This window comes from Podarcis cretensis (genome assembly GCF_951804945.1).
Source record: "Podarcis cretensis genome assembly, chromosome: 8".
Classification (NCBI taxonomy): domain Eukaryota; kingdom Metazoa; phylum Chordata; class Lepidosauria; order Squamata; family Lacertidae; genus Podarcis; species Podarcis cretensis.
This window is the reverse complement of record NC_137177.1, coordinates 50,691,600-50,707,846: the sequence shown is the minus strand read 5'-3', so window position 1 is coordinate 50,707,846 and position 16,247 is coordinate 50,691,600. Positions and strand designations below refer to the sequence as shown.

Sequence of the window (16,247 nt, the reverse complement as noted above, 5' to 3'; positions counted from 1 at the left end):
GCTAGAAGTTCTCTTTTCCTCCCACCTTCCCTGCTGTAGCTGCCTTTGCTTCCAAGCTGTCTGCCTCTAAAGGAAGAGGAAGGAATCTTGTGTTTGGTGGTGGTGGAGATCATGTGTGCCTGCATGCGCACCCCCATTTACTAACTATGCCCTTAATGTACCTCTTGCTCAATGTAAAAATCTCACATACCTATGCTGTGGTTGCAGCAGGACTCCCGTATTTTGAGTCATTTTATTTTAACTTGGGGCAGTTTTCATTTCAAGTCAACCAACCCGCTGTGGCTCCTCTGGAGGAATACTTGGATTTTTCAGCCAACACCCCTCCCCCCACCAAAAAAGAAGCCGCACCAACAGGTGGACGTGCCCTTGCTCTCCTTTGCTGCTTGCAGGTATTTAGTCAGTTGGGTGTTAAGAGGGTGGCAAGGAGAGAGCAATTTGGCTTTTCAGCCTGGCATAAATAGCCTTCTGAAGCAGCCTCAGCACCGTGGCTTGTTGGTGGCTGTGGTGGGCTGTGTGGTGAAGAGGCGCTTGAGGAAGTAGAGTTGCAGGACACCAGAGAGAACAATGGCCAGGCTCTGGGCCGCTGACCACCAGTTCACGTAGTTGTAATTGGACTCCAGAAGGAAGTAGTCTGAGGTGCTCTTCATCCGACTAAAACTGTAGTAGCGCCACATTTGGAAGATGCCGTTCAGCAGTTTTTTGGTGCTCTCCTGTTAACAAAAGAGTGGAGCAGGGAAAGCTCTTCAGTCCCAGATGTCTGTCCTTGGCCCTGCTGTGGCTTTGAAAAGATACTTCACTTAGGCTACAGATTGCTGCTTCTGGCAACCAGCTGTCTGGCCAACCATGGGGAGCTCTTTCCTTCACAGCCTGAAAGGAACGGATGCCTGTCCTTCTTCCTAACAGCTGTCAGACTCAGGTGGGTAAAAAATAAATAAAATATCCAGGCTGCATCAAGCATGAAGGAGATCATGTCTGTCCCATTTCCCCCCAGCCCTGGAGGTTCCAAATAGCTCCCAGCTTTATCACTGCTACCTTATTTATTTTTAGTTCTTTAATAAGTTACCTCAATTGCATCCAGTGTGTCATTAAGTCTTTTCCTCTCAGCTTCTTGTGGAGTTTGTAGATCAAAGCCCTCATAGAAGACCCCAAAGTTGAGGTAGACCTGCACGGAGCCAAAGTGGTTGTACCGATTGCTCAGACAGAGCTGATAGAAGCCTGCAAGAAAGAGTTAAGCTTGTGCCAGGTGAACTAGCAGCATTTAAGGCCTTCTGGTGTTGGGTGTGAGTAATGCAGTTTGAATTCAGGTCTGTAAGAGAGACTGAACGTGCCCCTTTCTTGAGAAGATAGCCTACAATTTAAAAGGGGTAGCCGTGTCATTTAAAGATAGCTTGCTTAGCCCTCGTATACAATAATGTGATTAGAGCCAAAGTTTTTCTGGGATTCCCTGGTTGTTGTCCATCCCTCTAAAAAGAAAACATAAATGGAGGAGGAAGAGATGGGGTGGCAGGTAGCAAGGGAGATTATGCTTGTGCTCATCTAACCAATCTGCTTTCAACTTGCTTTGGGGGGAATAAAAAGCGGTCAGGAGAGAGAGAGAGCGCCTGTCATTTCTAGAGCGCTTTCTGAACATCATTCATAGTTACTAGCCTCATATCTTTGGGGAAGGTGGTAGGTGTGTCTCACAGAATATAAAAAGCTGCCTTACACCAAATAAGACCATTGGATCACCTAGTTCAGCATTGTCTAAACTTGCCTAGACATAGTTGGAATTGAATCTTGGGTCTTCAAATCTGATGCTCTCCTGCTGAGCCATGGGCCCAGAGGTTTTTCCTCCTGTGAGGTTATAACTAAACAGGTTTTCTATTTCAGAACCCAGCCTTTGAGCACCCAGTTCAAGGTGGCTTTATGGGAGGAGAGTCCGCAATGGGGGACGTGCTCACTGCATGTTCAGGATCACCTATTTTGCTTGGAGGCTGCACCTGAGCCAGTTCTGGGAGTCTAGAAAGCACTCTTGATATGGCTGTGTGTACAGAGAGGGAGGCACCTGTTTCCTTGGTTTGGAAGTTGATCTGTCCCCGTGTATCCTGGGAGGTGCCAAGGTGGAGCCCATTGGGGTCATTTGCAGTTGCCAGGATGTGTTGGTCATGTCCAAGACCTGAAGACCACTGCACCTGAAACCAAGATAGGATAGGGATAGGACAGGACAAGAAATGGGATGGCATTGGTAATGCTATAACCATGTTACCTGCCACTTTCTTGTTTTTGGTTTCTTAGATGCAAGAGCTTATCTGTGCAAGTATTCAGCTACAGAAGGCAAATGGAGCTGCCATTTCCATATTGGAAGGCACGATGTACCTATCAGTTATGCTGCTGGTACACACACACACGGCAAGGAGAGGTCTCGCAAAAGCAGCAATTTCATGAGAGCATGCACAAGAGAGTCAGACAAAACAGTTTAGTCATTGGACTTTCAAAGCAACAGGTTACATGCTGAATATGTGTCTTCACAAATCTCTGCAGGCAGATGATGAGACAGGAATTGCAGTTGTCTACAAAGTTTCTAGTGCACTTAGTGTAGGAGTGGGCAACTAGCAAGATGACCTGCCACCACCAGTCAACCCACTTCTTGCTGGTAGCCCTTAACCCCTGCCTTGGTGGGTGGCAAATATATGCGAGTGCCTTACCCTTCCACTTTCAGGGTCGGATGCCTCCCCATGAACTGTGTCTGGAGGAAGCTGAGCTGTTTCCTTGGAAACTGGCCCATGCAATAACCCCACATTTTTGTTCTAGACCCTTGCTAAGAAACAAAAATATTCTTCCTTCCAATCTCAACTAGAATCAACCAGTCACGGTGCCAGCTGAATCACCCTCCTGCCTCCAGCTCCTGCATCATGACTGGATTTACAGCATGGTCATGGTCTTGTTCACCTTCAGATCAATCCAGTTTACCAAGAGGAAAGTGGAGCTGAAAGTTTCTGGCTTGAGGCCTAGTGCCATGACAGGAGACTGCCAAGGTGCTTGTGCTGACCCACCATTGAGGCTGGATCGTCAAGGCAGTTTAGAAATACAGTGGTACCTCGGGTTAAGAACTTAATTCGTTCCGGAGGTCCGTTCTCAACCTGAAACTGTTCTTAACCTAAGGTACCACTTTAGCTAATGGGGCCTCCCGCTGCCGCCACACAATTTCTGTTCTTATCCTGAAGTAAAGTTCTTAACCTGAGGTACTACTTCTGGGTTAGTAGAGTCTGTAACCTGAAGCATTTGTAACCTGAGGTACCACTGTAAAGAGTTTAAGAAGGCTCCAGTTTTATAGTTGGCACCTAAAGGGAGGTCTTTGGCAGAGACCTCAGCACTGGCAAACCCAAGAGTGAGAGAAGGTTCCTTTCAGGAAGTCACTAAATCATCTTTATGGATGAATGGCACTTCTGGAAAATCTAGAATCTAAAAAGCACACTCAGCAATGCCACCAGCCTTCCCCGTCCATGTAACCCTTGTACTTTCCATATGTTTTGGATTGCAATGCCCCTCAGCCCTTCCATCATGCAGGCTAGGGCTAGGTATTCTCAACTGGGCAAGATAGTTAAACCTGACCAAGTTCTTTAAGGTGCAATGAAAGAATCTGGCTTGACTATTGATACTTTAGGGGTTCATGACAACCAATAAGATAATGCAAGATTCCCAGTTTGCATTCTGGGGGATGCTAGTTACAAACATAGGAACTTGCCTTATGCTAAATTGGATCATAGGTCCAAACTAGATTATTATTCTCTCAGTTTGACGGACAGTGGCTCTCCAGGGCTTCAGCCAGGGAAATTTTTTCAGCCCTCCCTCAAAATATCAGGGGTGGAAGCTGAGACCTATGTGCAAAGCAGATGCTCTTCCCCAAGCTAAACCCCTTTCCCTGGTTCTGCTGCTACTAGAGAATCTGGCTGCTCATTATTGTCCCCCCTTGACCACAGCACAACCCTTGGATTTTGCGCAGCACCCCCTCCACCGGCACCCACCTGATAGCTAAAGTAGAAAAAGCCGCTCTGATGGGCAAATTGCCAGAAGCACTCTATGCTGCCTGCAGGGATGACAATGCCAAAGTTGTACTGGTCCGCCCCACGGAAAAGAGGCTGGTCGCTGGAACCACTCAGAGGTTCAGACTTGCGGGCTTGGGCAAGTTCCAGCCCCCCCACCAACAAGCCCACCATTGCAGCCACAGGTAACACTGCAAGCATCTTGCCACAGGGAAGGTAGCTGAGCTTGGCTGGAGGCAAGTGCCAGAGCTGGAGTCCAGCATGCTGGCAGCTGGTAATCATTAACTCCACCCTCATGCCCTGTGTTTGTGCAGCTTGCTGCTGAATCAACTCTTCATTCCTCAAGGAAGCAGTCAATGCCTTAAGGACACGCGGAGTGAGCTCAGTGGAAAGCAGTTCCTCCCCCTACCTGCTGCTTGCCAGACTTCTTGGACTGCAATTCCCATCAGCCCTAGTCTCAGATGGTTGTGCTGATGTAACCTGTAGTCCAAGAGATCTGGAGGCTAGGGGAGGCTGTGGTAAAGTGTTCCTTCAAGCACAAGCCTCTTGCAGCAGTTGAGCAGCAGAGCACTAGGCCCTGTACAGGTGAGGCAGCCGAGGGGCAGACAGAACATTGATTCCTCACCTTTCCTCCTAAGATCTCCAGGTGGCATACCTGGTTCCTCCAACACCATCTTTTTCATAACCACCACCCTGTGAGGTTGAGAGGCTGCCTGGACCAGGCTGACCCAGGGAGTTTTCCTGCTCAATGCTTTGAACCTGGCTGGAACCAGTCCCTCAGCCTGACATTCTGGCTAATTCAACCACCACACTGGTACTCTTTGCTGCAGGTTTCCTGTTGGGGCATTTGGCTGGCCACTTTGAAAACCAGGTGCTGGACTAGATGGGTCCCTATTTGACCAGATTATTCAGCTGCTGCAGGGCTCTTCTGATGCCTTTATGCTAAAAGGCAACAGGAAATGGTCATATCTATTCCGTCTCAGACGAAGGCAGGTTACCCAACAGCAAAAAGCACAGAGCAAACAAATCTGCTATACTAGAGGGTAAGCAGGTCACACTTTCATTACTGCAACTCACACATACTGCATTTTAAGTCCCAAGACTGCAGTTTGATTTAAATAGTATCTCTTTCCAATAAAGCCCTTTGTTGGGAAAAACTGCCCTAACTAGTTTGCCCTTTTCTTTGCCCAGAGTGTGGCTGCATTCCATTCCACCCACTTCAGCGCAAATCCTTCTTGTCTCCTTGTTACTCAAAAGTTCTCCCAAAGCACAAACTTTGCTTGCTTGTAGCAGCTGGTGCTTGAAGGACAAAGTGTGTATCGCAGGAAGAAGTTTTCCCAGCAGCTGAGATAAGAGAGGAGGGCCCCTCTGGGATAAAATCTGCTCATGGGAAAAAAAGCTAACCACTTTCAAGATCTGTGTAGTTTTGGTGGTGAGGCAGAGGGAAAGCACAGCCACAACCCATTTTGCACTTGTGTCTGGTTCCATCCACGCTACACAATCAACCGCTTCTTGGACTCACAGAAGCCAGCATGTCCTCCAACACATTTGAAGTTCAAGCAGTACCACCAGCTAAAAAAAGTAACAGGAAAAGCAGTGGTGACAGGAACAATCTGCCCCAATAGGAGAACAACTAGCAACACCTTTGTCCTGCCCCAGAACGCCTGGAATGCTAGTGCCAAACCAAATAGCATGATGGAGATTCCTTTTAATTATCATGGGAAGCAGCGCCTGTTAAAGGAACATGAAATACAGAAGTTGGGGGGGGGAAACACTTTGAAACAGGTTCTAATGAAATCCTTAGAAAATTGGAACACAAAAGATCAGAATTAGAAGTGTTATATATGGAGAGAATAGGCAAATCCATGCTCGTTGTTCATATAACTTTTGACTCACATGGTAATAAACATTCCAAATGCTAGCCAGGGCTATCAAAAGTAATCAATTTATTTAAATAATTACTTTAAATATGGAACTTTCACTCATGACTAAAATCAGATTAGCAATATGTTTATAGAGTTTTATAAAGAGCTATATAACCCAAATAACCCTTTACCTGAAAAAAATTAAGTGAGATGTGTTATCAAACCTCTCATAAAGAAAGCACAACAACATTCTGCAGAAGAAATTGATCAAGCTATTAAAAAAACTGAAATACTGTATATGAGCCCTTGACCCGATGGGCTGGCAACACATTTTTTAAGAAATACAGAGACCTACTAACACTTTATATTTGTCAACTTTATCCATCTGTCAAGAGCAATCAGGCACTGATACATAGGCACTGATCCAGAATAACTGTCCTTCTAAAGCCAGGCAGAGATAAAGCACAGGTGTGCTCATACAGGCCAATTACCTTATTGAATCAGGACCAGATTATCTTCTTCTCAATTTTAGTTGCACATTTAAATCTAATAATTAGGAATTTAATCCATACAGACGAAACATACCTCTTGGGCATATCTTGGATCACATAAGACTGCTCTTCTTGGATTTATGTTCCTTAGAAATTTACAAAGCCTTTGGTGGTTTGGAATGGTGTTATCTCTTAACATTTTGCAGACATGCCAACTAGGCAATCATCTTATTACTGCAATAGCTAAACTCTATTCAAATAATTCAGCTACTCTAAGAATTAATAACATGGACTCCTCAGCAATTGCAATCTGGAGAGGGACAAAAAAATGTTGTCCCTTGTGGCCACTGCTCCTCGTCTTCTCTTTTGAACCATTTGCTAATATCTTACGTCTTAATCCAAATGTAAAAGGATATTCGAGAAAGGGCGAAGAGCATCTGTTGACAATGTATGCAGATGATATTGTTGTGATGATGAAAGGCCTTAAGGGGTCAGTCTGTGCATTAAAGGAAGAATTAACATCTTTTTGTGAAGTGGCAGGCTTAAAAATAAACACTGGAAAATCAATGATGTTTTTCAGTCTTCCACCACTGATTCAAATACACACTTGTCATATTCTTAATACACCTATGTGCTGCTCTGCATTTGGAGACTTGGGTGTGCCAATTCTAAAAAACATGAACCATGAATCTAAACTGAATTATCCCATTATTTTAAAAATGAACATGGACTTTAAAAAATGGAACAAATTTAACCTTTCCATTTTAGGCTCTATTGCAGCAGTACATATCATGTTAATTCCCCTTTTCTGTCCCTCTTTCAGGTCCTCCTTACTTTTCTCCAACGTCCAAATGGCAAACTAAAATTGTTTCATATTTCAAGATAAGTCTTCAAGGTTGCCCATGAAATCTTCTTTTCTTTTTGTTTTTAAATCAAAGTTGTTGGGGTTTAGCAAACCTCTCGGTATACCATGACGCGTTCCAATTGAGACAGCAGGCTTTCATGATTATGAAGGATGGTAAGAAATGGATCAATTTGGAAGAAAAACAAATAGCCCTAGGTCTGCTATGGGCTTTATCTTTCAAAAACCTTAAAATTATCACCCAAATGAATAACCCATATTTACAAACTAAATTGAGGATATGGAAAAAATGGAAGTTGACTCTCCCCAGGTTGTTCACCACTCACTTCTCTGCAGACATATGCCAGTCTGAAAGATGATACTGATACTTTTAAAGCTAAAATAAAGAAAAGGGTAAAATTGGGTTATTTCAGACTGTGATTTTTTTTTTTTTACAGGAGTAAGACCAGTAACTTTAAATGTACCAAAAATGGGAATTAACTTTAAAGAGGCTTCAAATTCTACAAATTAAACATTTACTAAAGGATCTGATAGTTAAATTACATGCAACTAATTTTGAATGATCCAAGGTGCCACTAGGTAATGGAGGCAAGGAAGTAGTATCAAAATTTTATGGTTACTTAATACAGAACTAATTTGGGAACTTGCCTAGCCTAAAATCAAGATGGGAATATGATGTAAAAGTAACAATGGAAGACTCAATTTAGAAAGGCATATGCATGAAGAAACCCTTTAAGTCAGTGTCTGCAAATATTAAAGAACTTTCACTCATTATCTTCCACAGATGGTATAGGACTCCACCCCAACATCACATCAACTATAAGCCCCTTATGTTGGCATCGATGTGACACTAAGGGGACAAATATACATTTTTGGTGGACTTGTTTTTGAATACAAGTTGTTTGGTCCCTGGATCACATAGAACTAACAGCACTAATAAAGGAAACAACTGAATTCACTCCATAGCTTTTTATTTTAACAATGTTCCAAGGTACAAATAAAAATGTACTATCTAAAGAACTCATCACTTTTCCAACACTGGAAATATTTTGTGGTATAAAAACATGTACAACACTGCAATTTCAGCAAAAATTACATTTAGTTTTCAATTAATTCAAGTTCAGGCATAACCTATGGATTTTGGAGCAGTGTGGTGGGATTTTATATAGTATGTTATTAAAACTAATTGAAGTAACTTGATTCCACAAGTAAATAAGAATGTTTGCCTATCGTGAGACTGTAAGATGATGTCATCCTGTTTGTGGATAGAATATATCTTATTCTACTATCTTTTTACTTTAACCTTATTTATAGCATTTGTACTCCAGATGATTATGGCATAATACCAGTTTATTAATATCACAGCAGACCTACAGTGAAAAATAACATTTATAAGAAAATAAAAAATTGAAATGACGTATTTTTTTATACTGTAAAACGTGCACTTTCCATACCAATTGTTTACACAAGGTTGAATCTGTATTTTCAGTACTGAAAACTAAAAGGGAAAAAAAAGAAACAAAATGAAGGGGGAGAGCCTATGTCAGAAAGCAGAGGGAGAAGCCTCCAGTGATGCTAAGAGATTGTGGCTATCAGCCTGCTGGCCCAATGCAATACACTGCAAAAGTACCTCTGGCCCACCCTGTGTCCACATAGCGTTGGAGCTCAGGCACTTGCCCCCAGGTTCACAAGAGCCCCAGATTCTTCATAGTCCGCCATCGGTCCTTGATCGCCACAGGAGTGCGGTTCTTAAAGGGGAATGCCTGGGAAATGGCTTTCCACCTCCCTTCCCCAAACTTCTTCACGCCTTCCTTAATCCACTGAGACTCCTCTGAAGTCCAGATCTAGAAAGAAGAGGGCATAGGCTCTCATGAGCAACCATCAAGTGCTGCAAGACTTGCCCCTTGTCCCCATGACAGAACGACAGATACCCCACCCTCTGGAGATGGTTCCATGGCTGTTGCTAACAGAGGATTGCCACTGACATGTAGCCCAGTAACTCACAGCAGGCAAATATCCAGCCCATATTTCAAGACATTAAACCCAACTTGGTGGCACACTTAGTCCTCCTTCTGCAATATGTGGGTAATAAAAATAAAATTCTGCCTCCTTAAAGTGTGGTTGAAGAGGCCATCAAATATAGTAGATATAATGTGCTGAGATTGCCCAGGCTTCTTTGAAACACCTGGGTATCCAAGACCCTTGATTATTTAATTAATTAGAAGAGGCCCCTTAGTCCAGTGGTTGAACATGCAGAAGATCCCAGCTTCAAACCTGTGACATTTCCAGGTAGAGCCACGAAAGAGACACCTGGCCTGAAACCCTGTAGCACAGACAATACCGAGCTAGATGGACCAGGATTCAGCATATGGCAGCTTCCTATGTTCCCATTAATGGGGATTTCATCAGTTATTTCATTTGGGAGAGGGGGTCCTCATCAACTGGCCTCCATTTAGAGGGGTCTTGTCAAGGCAGGCCTATTTCTCCCCACTGGAGTGCTCAGCTCCGGACTGGGTGTAGGCTTGGTTACCTTCTTTTTCGAACCAAAGAGGGAAGTGTTGATGCTGCTGCTGCTTTCTTCCTTCGATTCTGAAACACAAATTCATTTACAAACTTTATGGGATGCATGGAACCACTTGGTAAGCTGGTTATTGCTACTGGCTCAGCAGTTGGGAGGTTTTACCACTACTGCACCTCATCAGAAATCCACAGTAGTGGTCAAATTCCACCCAGCCCTTGGCATGATGTGTACAGTCAACTACTGATGGAACTATGTTAGGGTTGCCACACATCCAGGGCATCCCAGACATGTCCTCTTTTGGGGGGCCAACAGGCGCATCCAGGGGGATCTTTACATTTTAAAGGAAATGTCCGGGGTTGTAGGGAGGGGTTATTTATTCATTTATTGCTTGGCCAACTCTACACACCACTGCTGCCGCCAGCCCAAGCTGAGAAAAGAAGAATGTAGGTGCACTTCCTTCCCTGGCTCAGGCTGTCCTCTTTTTTGCTCTTCAAGATATGGCAACCCTAAACTATGTGGCAAACAGTCATCCATGTTCACTCACAGTTGCCATCTCATTCTAGCATGGTTCACAAAATTTATCACTTTGTTTTGCAAGATGTTTACCAGGTTTTGAGAGTTTTGCTTTTAGCTAGTCTGCGCATTGCCTAAGCAAGCCTCCTGAAGGACCGCAGTTCTCTTTGCTTGCCATGCTGGCAATGTTTTTCCCCATGTCATTGTGATGTCACTGGGTAATGCAATGTGAGAAGCCATCAAAACTGCACAGCTGCTTTAATTAGAAGAGTGCATGGAGCTACAACTGAGCATCATGCAGAACAAGAAGCCAGTCTGAGGCTAAAGGCAGTAATTTTGTCAGTGCTGCTGCTGCGCACTTGGGAGTAGGTAGTCCAAATATTTTACTTTTCTGATCCAAGAGCTGTGCCCCCAAATCCCTCTGCTTACTGTATACAGGATACTAGCTGCTTACCAAAAAGTTCATCCTCATCACTCCAGACCTCCTTTTCTTCATCCCGATTTAAACAAATTAGTCTCCTCTTTGCTAATCTGAATGGAACAGAGAAACACAAGTAAGGAAAGACCTACCCCACAAGGAGATGAGACGGGACTGAGCTGCATCAATTAATGTCGCACACAACCAGGATTATGGAGATGCTGGGTTAAGTATCAGAAAAGGAGCGAGGCTAATTTGTCACAGCAAACACACCACTGCAGAGACCTATGGCAGCTTAAATATGAGCAAATAGCTGGTGGCAAAAACACAAACCCTTATCCTTGGTACAGATGGAAGGAGGGAGGGGGGAGAGAAATAACATTTTCTACCTTCTGTCTGGCAACTGAAGCTAACATTCCAGGCATCTGACAAAGCAGAGTCCGGCACAGGTGTTTCTGTCACAATAAATTTGTTTAGCAATCTTTAATGGGGCCAGAGACCGTATTGTCAATTCTGCTATCTTTGCAATCTGAGTAATAAAAATTAAGACAAGGTATGTGAACCAGATTCTCTCGCAATCTGCTTCTACTAGCTGGGGGAGAAGATGCACAGCGATGCAACCCTACCACTGCAAACCACCTTTGCCTTCCTTGGAGCTTCTGGGCTGAGGCCTAAGGCCTTCTAATGGATTCCTTGCAAAGGTGAAAGTTGCACCAAATGCCTCATGCTGTGCCAGTTCCCCAGCAGACCCCACAGCAGTCATAGCCTCTTACCTGGGATATCGGGAGGTATCATCAGGCTGGGTGGGTTTTTGGGGTTGTGCAGGCCGGACAACCAAAGTTGCCACAGGCCTCTTGGATGGAACTCGGCAGGAAGTTGGGGGGTCCCAGCTCTCTGACCCCATAACCAATGTGCTTATGGACACTGAGCGTTCACTGGGGTGCGGCCTGGAGGCAGCACGGTTCTTCCCCATTTGGCACTTGGCTGCGTGGAAATCAGAAGCCAAACATGGCTTGGGGAAAGTCCAGTCCAACTTGTCCAGTTTTGAAAACTCTTCATCTGCATCTGGGGAATTGGACAGGATCTTGAAAGCATCCCTCAGAGTAGAAAACCCATACGAGCCCATCCTCTTAGGCGAGCATCTGCAAAATAAAGAAACATCAGAAGGTTGCTCCACAAGTTTTGCCAATTTATGTTGCTGACCTCACCCCCAAGACCTTGCTCCCCTGGCAGCAGGTGCAATTTGAGTCTGAGTGCTGAGAGCCAGAAGTTGTATGGCAAAACAGCTGCCCAGCATGGCAAAGGGAGTCAAAACTGTAAGAGGCCATAGGCTGCTAACCTGTCAGAGTCACTGGAAACTGCTGAGACAGTGGCAACAGCAACCACAGCAGGCTCTGCAGCTCCACTGGTTTCTTCTTCAGGCTTTGAAGCTGCCTGGCACTCATCAACCACTTTAGCAAGCTCCAAAACAGCTCCCTTTGCCTCCATCAAAGGCTTTGCAACTGTCTCACGGCCTCCCTCCATAGACTTTGGCTGTTCTTCCACTGTATTTCTAGGCCCTGCCTCAGGCCGGGGCTCTTCCAAAGTCTCATCAGATCTTCCCACAGATTCAGGATTATCTGCTGCTGCCACCTCTGAGGTTTCTTTCACCATTTCCTCCTTGCTGGCCATTTCCAAAGGATTGAGCCTGGTCTCTATCTGATCATCCGAATCCCTTTTTGCCATCTTAAACAGAGAATGTGAACACAGTTACTAGAGAACACTTCTCAACTTTTATTTTTTCTAGTTATATACAGCAGCCATGCCCAAGCTGGTGCCCTGAAGATGCTTTACCTACAAATCCCCTAATTGTAGGGCCTCATGATGCTGGAGCACAGCCTCATGATGCTGGAGCTGTTGGGAATTGCTAGTCCAAAACATTGTCAGATTACAAGCTTGATATATGTCAAATGTGACATTGGAGCCCTGTGCTGTTCTGCTGTGGGGTACTTGGCTCTTCACAAAAATATTTCCCAAACACATAATAGTTTGGCCAGGGAGGCTTCTGTCTTAAGCCTCAGGTGCTGAATGTACTTTTTTGATCACAGTGTTTAGACGGCAAGAGTTCTGCTGTGGCAATGTGGGTGATATTGAAATGCTCCAGCAACACACAGAAATATATGAAGAAAGCAAGCTGCCTTCTGCCAAGCCAGACCAATGGTTCATATAGTTTCCTATCACCACACATTGAGTGACAGCGGCTCTCCAGGGTTTCAAGTAGGGGACATTCCCAGTCCTACCTAGAGATGCCAGGGATTGAACTTGGGACCTTCTGCATGCAAAGTAGATGTTCGACTACTAAGCTATACTCCCACTAGAACATCCCACATCTCAATCAAGCAGCACTCCATACCCTTGCTTACCTCTAAGAGAAAGGGCTCAGAGTCACTCAAGCAGCTTTCTAAATACAGAAGTATTCTCTGCTGGAAAGCTTTATAGGAGAAGTTCCAGATGGCTGGATGAGCGAAGTTTTTTTCTCGGATGATGCTCTGGAACATCGACCTCATTTTCTAAGCAAGGGGAAATGTTTTTCAGTACTTGCAAGCAAATTGCAGCACAGGGCAGAGATAAAAGCAATTTTTGCAGTCATTAGAAGTTTAAACAAAACAAGCCAAACTACCAGAGCAATCTAGGTAATGTAAAAAAATGCATGAAAGTAATGATGACTAGAGATGTGGACCACAATCTGTAGCAACATGGGCTGCTTGTGGATGCAATTTTTCTCATTGCATAAGGGGGACAATAAACTCAAGTATTTAAGACACTCACTGAATTGGAGAATGTGGGAAGGACAAACCATGACTCTGCTTTGCAGTGAAATGACCCTATAAGAGGCACATTTCAACAACAGCAGCGACATGAACTCATACCTGCTGAAAGCTCACCTGGGAACTTGGGTCCTTTGACATGTGTTTCCTCAAGATCCTGCTGGCTTGTTCATATTCTTTGTTTTTTAAACAGGTTATAATAGCCTGGAGAAGAAAGACAAAATAATGGTTTGCAAGGAAGACTTTGGGGGACTGTTCTTAATCTAAGAAGATACTGTTTGAGAGATATCCCTCTGGCAATTTTCTAGATCTGCTTCACATTTTCAACCCAATGTGTGTTTTCATTGTGTAATATTAGACCACTTATTAAAGAATTTTAAAAAAATCAAGTAAGGCAAGTTACTTAAAAGTCTGTAGGCTAACAACATTGAAATAATGTATGCCTCAGGAAAGTCCAGAAGCCAGCTTTTCCTGGATTGCCCCCGAAGGAAACAGGTTTTCAAAACATGCTGAGTTCCAATAAACTCAGGCACTTCTGAGGAGACATTTCTCTTTCATTTCATCCCAACATATAGGAATCGTGCCTCCTTGCTTCTATTAATTTTTGTGAACTTATTTAAAAGTCCAATTTAAGCATGGAGAAAAACAGGCAAGAGTTAATCCTGGCATTGAATTAGCACCTTAATTAAACCCTTTCCTAAATATACTGCATTTTGAAACTCAAGACAGCTGTCCTCATACTAACTAGGCTGAGAAACAGTAATCAGTGCCTACAGAAGAGGAAATGCTAACACTTACTGCTTCCTTTATTTTATTTCTTATTTCTTGTATTATATCAATGCCTATGTCCAATTCATTCTTCATCTTATCCAAAAGAACAAGGGCATATTCAAGAGGTGTTAACTTGGTCTTGGTATCAATGGTCCAATCTTCTTCAATCCTAGACAGAAGCTGGATAATCCGCAGCTGAATGCCAATGCATTTCTCTAGCACTAGGGGCCTTGCAAGCACAGCTGGAGAAGAACAAGACAGTCAAAACAGCCACTAAGCAAAATCAGATAGTTCAGCAAACCAGGTGTAACGAGGCTTGGGTAAGGCACCAAAGCACTGTCCCATATATTGTATCCCTGGCCATATACAGACAGACAGCTTCATCCCAACGTGCCCTTTGGCCCAGGAGTCACTTTGCATTTTCTTGTTTTTTTGTGTGTGATCTTGAATATCTTTTAGTATCTATATATACACAAACACACTTTTTTTTTTTTAGTGTCTTAATCTTTGTGGTGAGAGATCTTGCTGGAGCTCTAGTTTTGTGGGGCAGAAATGCAGTATGTACAAATTTTATTTATAATAATAATAATATTTTTTATTTATACCCCGCCCTCCCCAGCCAAGGCCAGGCTCAGGGTGGCTAATAAGCAATAATAAAAACAAATTGAATGATTACAACTTAAAAACAAAATTAAAATACAACATTAAAATATTGAAACATTAAAATATTTATAGACACACGGAAGTAATTACTGTAAGAAAATGAATGGTAAAGTACAGTAGTTGAGTTTCTTAGAACTACACTCCAAAGGTGCTAGGCCATTCCTAATGGTTGGCTTCTGGAAACCATCACACTCAACTACAGGCCACACCCAAAACTCATTAAACTCAATCTCTTAATACACACATCAACATTCTCCAATCTGAAATAGATTTCACGAAGGCTCTGAAGTTTTCAGGTACTTAGGAGGCTAAAGGCGGCCTGGGGGGGGGGATCCTAACCCTTCTCCTGACCATCTGTGATGGGCTTTAGGAAGCATTCATTTAAGGGGGGATGTATGTATCCTAACCATCTTCCTGAGAATCACAGCTGGCTGTTTTCAGACCTTCCTTCTGGGTTCTGTGCTGTTGGTTAGTTGTACTTTGTGCATTTTCTTTAAAAATCATTATTGGATGAATTTCCCCCAAAACTGATTTTAGAACTTTGAATGTATTGTTATTCACGCTTTTATACTGTATTTTATGCTGTTTTTTGTTGTATCACAATTGTTTTAAATTTGTTAGCCACCCTGAGCCCGGTTTTCTGAACCGGGAAGGGCGGGGTATAAATAAAAATTTATTATTATTTCCCTTAATGTCTAAAGGCAAATGACAAACGTTCCAGGGACACAGACTGTATTATATTTTAAGTTGCTTTAGGTTCATTATTTCTTAAATGAAAACACCTAATGACTATTAAATGTAATATATAAATGTAAATAAGTAACAGTGACATAAGTGGAACCAGGGCTATTACGTGACATATTTTAATGCTTGATGTTTTAGTATGTTCTGATATGTGCTGTGAGCCGCCCAGAGTGGCTGAGGAAACCCAGCCAGATGGGCGGCGTATAACTAATAAAATTATTATTATTAGTTGTTTACACTCACGTTTACAGTTATTTAACCCAGCGAGAATGTTCCCCAAATGCCCCTTTCGTAAAACAAACTGGTCTCCTCACCGTATATGACGTCGCGCAGCTGGCGAAAGTCCTGGCTGCGGCCGGCCCGGAAAGCCTGAAGGGCCCGGTGGGCGTAGAAGAGGATGGCCCACCGGTTCACCGCCTCCTCCAAGGCCTTTTCGCGAGCCTCCGAGGCTCCTTCGGGCGATGCAGCAAGAGACGCTCCAGGGCCGCCGCCCGCCATCTTCCCTCTCCCGCGCGCCATCCCGCCGGGAAGGGGGCGTTGGCGTAAGTGACGACATTTAACGGGTCCTTC

The 16,247-nt window shown here is 43.7% G+C and overlaps 2 protein-coding genes across 2 annotated transcripts; both read right to left on the bottom strand.

Annotated features, from left to right (window-relative positions):
• Positions 1–196: 196 nt before the first annotated feature.
• Positions 197–4,723, bottom strand: TMED6 (transmembrane p24 trafficking protein 6). Its single transcript, XM_079988069.1, has 4 exons — positions 4,005–4,723; positions 2,045–2,171; positions 1,064–1,215; positions 197–710 (listed from the first exon to the last, which is right to left on the bottom strand). Exons 1-4 carry the CDS (start codon positions 4,317–4,319, stop codon positions 477–479), a joined length of 828 nt encoding a protein of 275 aa, XP_079844195.1. The 5' UTR covers positions 4,320–4,723; the 3' UTR covers positions 197–476.
• Positions 4,724–8,194: 3,471 nt separating this feature from the next.
• TERF2 (telomeric repeat binding factor 2) lies at positions 8,195–16,224 on the bottom strand. Its single transcript, XM_079988063.1, has 9 exons — positions 15,992–16,224; positions 14,298–14,512; positions 13,617–13,703; positions 13,095–13,241; positions 12,032–12,417; positions 11,466–11,834; positions 10,729–10,805; positions 9,771–9,829; positions 8,195–9,084 (listed from the first exon to the last, which is right to left on the bottom strand). The coding sequence occupies exons 1-9, from the start codon at positions 16,194–16,196 to the stop codon at positions 8,926–8,928; spliced, it is 1,704 nt and encodes a 567-aa protein (XP_079844189.1). The 5' UTR covers positions 16,197–16,224; the 3' UTR covers positions 8,195–8,925.
• Positions 16,225–16,247: the final 23 nt, after the last annotated feature.